At 37.7% G+C, this 6,000-nt stretch overlaps 1 protein-coding gene and 1 long non-coding RNA gene across 2 annotated transcripts in view; both read left to right on the forward strand.

Annotated features, from left to right (window-relative positions):
• Positions 1 to 6,000, forward strand: part of cdh13 (cadherin 13, H-cadherin (heart)) — a 341,165-nt gene that overhangs the window by 149,170 nt on the left and 185,995 nt on the right. Inside the window, exon 5 of the mRNA XM_058751362.1 lies at positions 47 to 199. Coding sequence (XP_058607345.1) covers positions 47 to 199 — 153 coding nt within the window. The remainder of the gene's footprint in view (positions 1 to 46; positions 200 to 6,000) is intronic.
• On the forward strand, positions 454 to 5,741 carry LOC131524338 (uncharacterized). Its single transcript, XR_009266969.1, has 3 exons — positions 454 to 4,755; positions 5,519 to 5,596; positions 5,694 to 5,741. It is a non-coding gene; the product is annotated as an uncharacterized LOC131524338 (long non-coding RNA).

Raw genomic sequence — 6,000 nt, forward strand, 5'->3', positions numbered from 1 at the left:
ATAATGTTAACATTAATATGATTTTGGGTACCATCCTGTGATATAGGTGATCTCATCTGACATGAAGGAAGACCACATCTTCCGTCTGACGGGAAGGGGAGCAGATCAAGACCCTAAGGCTGTATTCAGCATCAACCGACTGACGGGAGAGGTGGCAGTTAGCCGAGCCCTGGATCGAGAGGCCATTGCGTACTACCATGTGAGTGAGATATTAACTCTATTATCTACTGCATCCCCCCCCCCCTTGCATACTGTCAGTGAATGTGTAGATATTCAGTTAAAGAGCTCCACATGAAAACTGCAGGTTTATTTAAGTCATATTAGACTGTCACGTGAATAACCGAACGTCCTTAATCGAAAAGAAAATGTTTTTGCTTCACTCCATGCATCAAGGCGATTAATGGCTGTAATGATTCGTGTTTCTTCGGCAGCCAGCAAGCGGCTCAGTGAAGGAAAGCCGACTGCCGTACAGGATGTGGAGCTCCAGTTAGAGGAGGCAGTTATTCTACAAAACGTGTGTGTGATCAATGATGCAGCTGTCAGCTGGCCTGTCAGACACGCTAATGTGTGTTGCGAGTTTGTGCGTGTGAACATGGTGGCTCCTTTCCGTTTTTACATTAGTGGTCTGATGGTGACTTTATCAGGTTGACTGATAGCTATATAAGTGTCTTTAAAGACCTCTTTAAAAATGAGGTCAGTAAGACTTTTATTCAGCAAAGATGGATTAAATTGATATTAGTGACCTTAAAGACATTTATAATTTTGCTAAATATTTCTATTTCAAATAAATGTTCTTTTGAACTTTCTATTCATTGAAAAATTCTGACAAAAAGTATCGCAATTTCCACAAAAAAAAAATTAAACAGAACAACTGTTTTCGTTTTCAGCATTAACAATAATAAGAAATGTTACTTGAGCACCAAATCAGCATATTATTATTTCTGGTAGATCATGTGACGTTAAAGTGCCCCTATTATGGCTTTTTGAAAATCACCTTTCATGCAGTGTGTAACACAGCTCTAAGTGAATGAAAACTTCCTGAGTGTATAAAATGATTTTCTCTCAAAAGAAAGAGTGGACTCTGAATCATTGAAACGAGTCGTTTTTAGAACGAATCCCAAGCCGTTTCATGTTGACGTCAAGCATATTGCCCGCCCACTTGTTGCGCATGCAGACCTGGGAAAACTTGATTTTCGCATTGGTCTGAATGAAAATGCAAATTCATTCTTTGCCTCTAGGTGACGCTTTTGGAGCATCAAAAGCTCACAAACACTGCTTTAATTGAAATCAGCTAATCACCGCAGATTAGCGTCATGCAAAGGAGGGGTTTGGAAAAATGAATCGTTGAGCGAATCGTTTGGGAGTCGTTGAGCAAATAAGTAAATGTGTAATTTTTTATAAATAAAAATAAATGCATATTAAAAGACAATGAAAGTGTTTTTTGACCTTGCATGCATGTCGACCGATAATAGGGGCACTTTAATGGCTGCTGAGAATTCAGTATTGCCAACACAGGAGATAATTCGATTTTAAAATGTATTAAAATAGAAAACGGTTATTTTAAATCATAATATTATTTCACAATATTACTGCTTTAACTATATTTAAAAAATGCTAACACCAATATTTTGCACATTAGTGTTGAGACTATTGTGTCCTAGTTTACTTGTAAAAGTTGACACTTCGCTTTGATGACACTAATGTTTCACAACACAGAATTTTGTCTAATCAAATACTCTCTAGAATAATATGTCCCTACTCCTGTCTGTACTGTTGATCTTCAACCATAAAATAAGCTCTGGTGCAGGTCTAAAGCTTATTGGCTAGAAACTTCAATAAATCGCACCCCCTTCCTGTTTTAATAGGCAGTGCATCAAAACATGAAAGCATTTCTTAGAATCTGTAACCAGAAAAGAAGAGACCTTTCAATATGTAGAGCTTTGCCAGAAGAAAGGACCACCCTGTGGTAACTCCAGATAACAAGATAGACAAATACGATTCCTTTGAATTGTTTGCTCGGTTGAGCAAGCTGATACTTTGATTCGAGAATTTCAGAGCTCTTGTTCTCTTTCTCTTTGTGTCCTCTGTCGTTTGACAGATAAAGGAGGGTTTACCTGGTTTCTATCCCCCTGTAGAGGAGAACTAAAGCGGCTCTGCTTAGTTTGATATCCACCTGTCTGGCTAGGAACAGATTTACTAAAAAAAAAGAGTTGCTCTTCTTCCGCCCTCGTTTTGTTCCGCCCCACTGGTATGTTCCGATAAAGTGTTCTTAGCAAGGTTTTTGAAAAATCTCTGTCAGCCTGATGCCTTTGGTTTGTCTTTTCAATAAAAAGTCTTAATTCTTAATAAGAGATCATTCTTTATATTATTGCTGTTTTTTTGGAGCCGTAGCGTACAGGCTGTTCTTGCTTGGGGGACTTCAAACTTTAAGTCAGACAAGTATATGTGTTTTTGGGCCCAGAAAGTTCTGTAAGGACAGATGGCAGATTCCAAATCACATACTTCTCTGGATTCTCCGCTGGCCGAGGAGCTGCCTTCGAGGTAGAAGGCAATGCTAACAGAGTGCTGAACAGTTTTGGGAAGTAAAAGTAGTTACGCTTACGTAGGTTTTTCTGTAGTGGCTTTAAAAGTAGAGTAGCTCTTATTATTTCTTATCCAGTACAAACAGTACATGACTGTTCTTAAGATCAGAAGGAATAATCAAACAAACTCACCTGAGCTTTTCTCTCTACACTACTGTTCAAAATTTGTTTAATGTTTTTAAAAGTCAGAAGCACTTTTACACTATTTTTTTTTTTCTTTCTGTAAATGTTTCTGAAATGAATTTTGTTAACTTTTAAAAGTAAACTTGGGCACAAATGTTCAGAAGTTGATATTTTTGAGGTTACTGTTTTTGAAAAAAAAAAAGTGTACAGAATACAAAAATATTAAGATAATTGTTTTCTATTTTAATTTTAAATGTAATTTATTTCTGTGATGTCAAAGCTAATTTTATAACAGCCATTACTTCAGTGTCACGTGATCTTTCAGAGATCATTATAATATGCTGATTTAGTGTTCAGCAAACATTTATTCTCATCAATGTTTTTTTTTTTTTTTTTTTGCAAAAATGTGATACTTTTTTAATGAATCAAAATGAATGATCAGTCAATCAATCCCCAAACTTTTGCATGGTAGACTGGGAAAGTCTGATTTATTCTAGTGAGTTTTCAAATGGTTCTTTTTTCTCAAATGTAGAGTTGTAAAGTATGATTCATCATTGGAGGGATGATGTAAATGAAGAGATACAAAAAAGATGCAAGTCTATGAACAGTGTGTTGAATTAATTTTGACTTTCTTATGTAGTTTCTGTTGTATTTAATACAAATATAGCATTTCAAGTTTGGCACCGTCATCCTCAGAGTCATTCATTCAGAACCCCTCATTGTTTTTGTGCCAGCAAAAATGCAGCTTGATTAAATCTTACATTGTGTCATGTTATAATTTTTGTTTGTAGCGTGTAGTGTAGCTAAGTTCTTTTTCAAAATGCATTGTGACTATTTTAACAGCTTCAAATGACGATTATCTTGAATCTACAGTTCCATAGCTGCCCCAACATTGGGCTTTCTCGCAATTTTATAACCTCCATGGTTTAGGTCTGGTGGTCACGGCAGAGCGGGTGTGTGCTCTGAAGAGGAGGGTAATCTCAGGTACGCAGACCACAGTCGGGATCAAAGCCCTCACTCGGCAGAGCACTTGACATTTACATCTCCTTATCTCCCTTTCTCTCACATCCACACCACCCGCAATCTCAAAAGTGTGCGTCGAGCGCACGCACATCAAAGCTTGACATTTTACAGCTCTAATGCTCACACACTCCTATCTTGATGAAGGAATGATGCTAACCACAGCTGTTTTTGCATCTGTTGGCTGTGTCTTTCTGAGAATGATTACTCTTACTTTTAGTGATGTTTTTCCATACTGAAACAACAAAACTAACATTAACGTTTTCATGTAGCTGAAAACCAAAACTGAAAATAATGTTTCAGTAATTCAATTTGGGTAATTGAACTCATTATGTTGTTCAGCGTGCCATGTTCTCAAGTGATAAATTAAACAGTCCTTCATAGGGTTATTATAATTAACTAATAAAACTGGAATTGCAACTAAAACTATAATAATACAACAACAAAAACAACAACAACAACAAAAAAACCTTTAAATTATATTTAATAATTTATAAATTTATTATGTTAACTGATAAAATAAAATAAAATAATTATTCAGGCTAGTTCTCAATGCCTCGTTCCTCATTCTAATTTAGTTTATCTTGATGAACTGAAAGAACTAAAACTAAAATAAATATTAATACATACATATAAATTATATTTTATTATATATTAAACACAACAAAATTACAAAAACTTTAAAATAAAAATAAAAACTAATTCAAAATAATAAAACTCATAGGGCCCTATTTTAGCGATCTAAGCGCATGGTCTAAAGCGCACTGCGCAAGTGCACTCAGGGCGGTGTCCGAATCCACTTTTGCTAGTTTAACGACTAAACTAGTCTAAACAGGTTGTCCCTATTCTCTTAATGAGTAATGGGTGTTTTTGGGCAATAAACCAATCAGAGTCTCATCTCCCATTCCCTTTAAGAGCGAGTTGCGCTCGCGCCATGGCGGATTTGCTATTTAAACGGCGGAATTTTAAAGCGCACAGATTGAACGCATCTCCAGAGAGCAGACGGATCTGCTCATGCGCGAGCAAATAGGTAGGCTAATTCTGATACATGCAATGACTATCCATTATGACATGTATCACATTTTTATATTTATGTAGCCTACACAATAATATTCATTAATCCTTTAATTTTTAATATTTGCCATGTTTGTGTGCTGCTGCGCGTCCCTGTGTGTAATAAGCAAAGTGAACGCGCGTTGTGGACCCGCCCAGAGGCGCATTTTCTACTTACGCGCTCTTTAAATAACAAAAAAAATATTGCGCCAAAAATATTTTCAGTTTCTCAAAATAGCAACGCGCCAACAATGCGCCTCTTATTTTAGACCAGCACGCCCATGGGCGCACAAATTGGCGCAAATGTATTTGCTATTTAAACAATGCGGCGCAGGATGGGAAAACGAGAACTGCGTCAGGCTGAAACTAGAAAAAAACACTTGCACCGCGCCTTGCGCCGCATTTCGCCGGGTGTATGATAGGGCCCATGGTGTTGTAATGATATTTAAATAACACTGGTTCTTCGGGCAATATCTTTATTTCAGCTTAACAAATTTTACATACACACTTTAGTATAATTTTTGGTCATGTTAAAGTGCATTCACACTGCTGTTGTAACTTGTCTATGTTATGAGCACAAAATAGACACTGACACAGTCAAAATGCATCATCAGAGGAGGACTATTTAAACATCACTGTTTCAATCAATGATATTGCCCTTCCAAAACCATTTTGTCAAAAACCAGAAATTATTATTATTTATTTATTTATTTATTCACTTTTTCTTTTTCTTTTGCTAGGTTATTCCTCCATCATTGTTTTCCCTTTATCTCCTGGCATTCCGAGTGGCTTTGAGAACGAGTCTGACAAGCGGGCATGTCAGTATTGTAATAATCCACTGCCTCACCTGCTATGGCTGAGAGCCTTGGAGCCCCTGACCTCTAATGGCGTGTTGTTCTCCATCTAATCACACAGATGGGCCAGTTCCCTCTCTCCTCGACCACCTTACGCACACACATGTAGTGCAACACCTCCACGCCGCCACACTTCACCTAATTCCCGAGCCACACTGGTGGGAATAACCGCATTTTCCGGCTGATCCCTCTGCAGCACATCAGGAGTAATTACACCACGGCTAATTCCAGCCAATCTCACACTAGGAGTAATCACAGGCGTGTGGCAGCACATGTGGGGAGTGGGTAGGTGGGGGATCCAGGCCAGGGACTGTTTTCGCAGGTGGTGCTGCATCGCTGCTGTGTATCTTAGTCACCAGCTCCACAGG

Source organism: Onychostoma macrolepis, chromosome 18, assembly GCF_012432095.1.
Source record: "Onychostoma macrolepis isolate SWU-2019 chromosome 18, ASM1243209v1, whole genome shotgun sequence".
Lineage (NCBI taxonomy): Eukaryota > Metazoa > Chordata > Actinopteri > Cypriniformes > Cyprinidae > Onychostoma > Onychostoma macrolepis.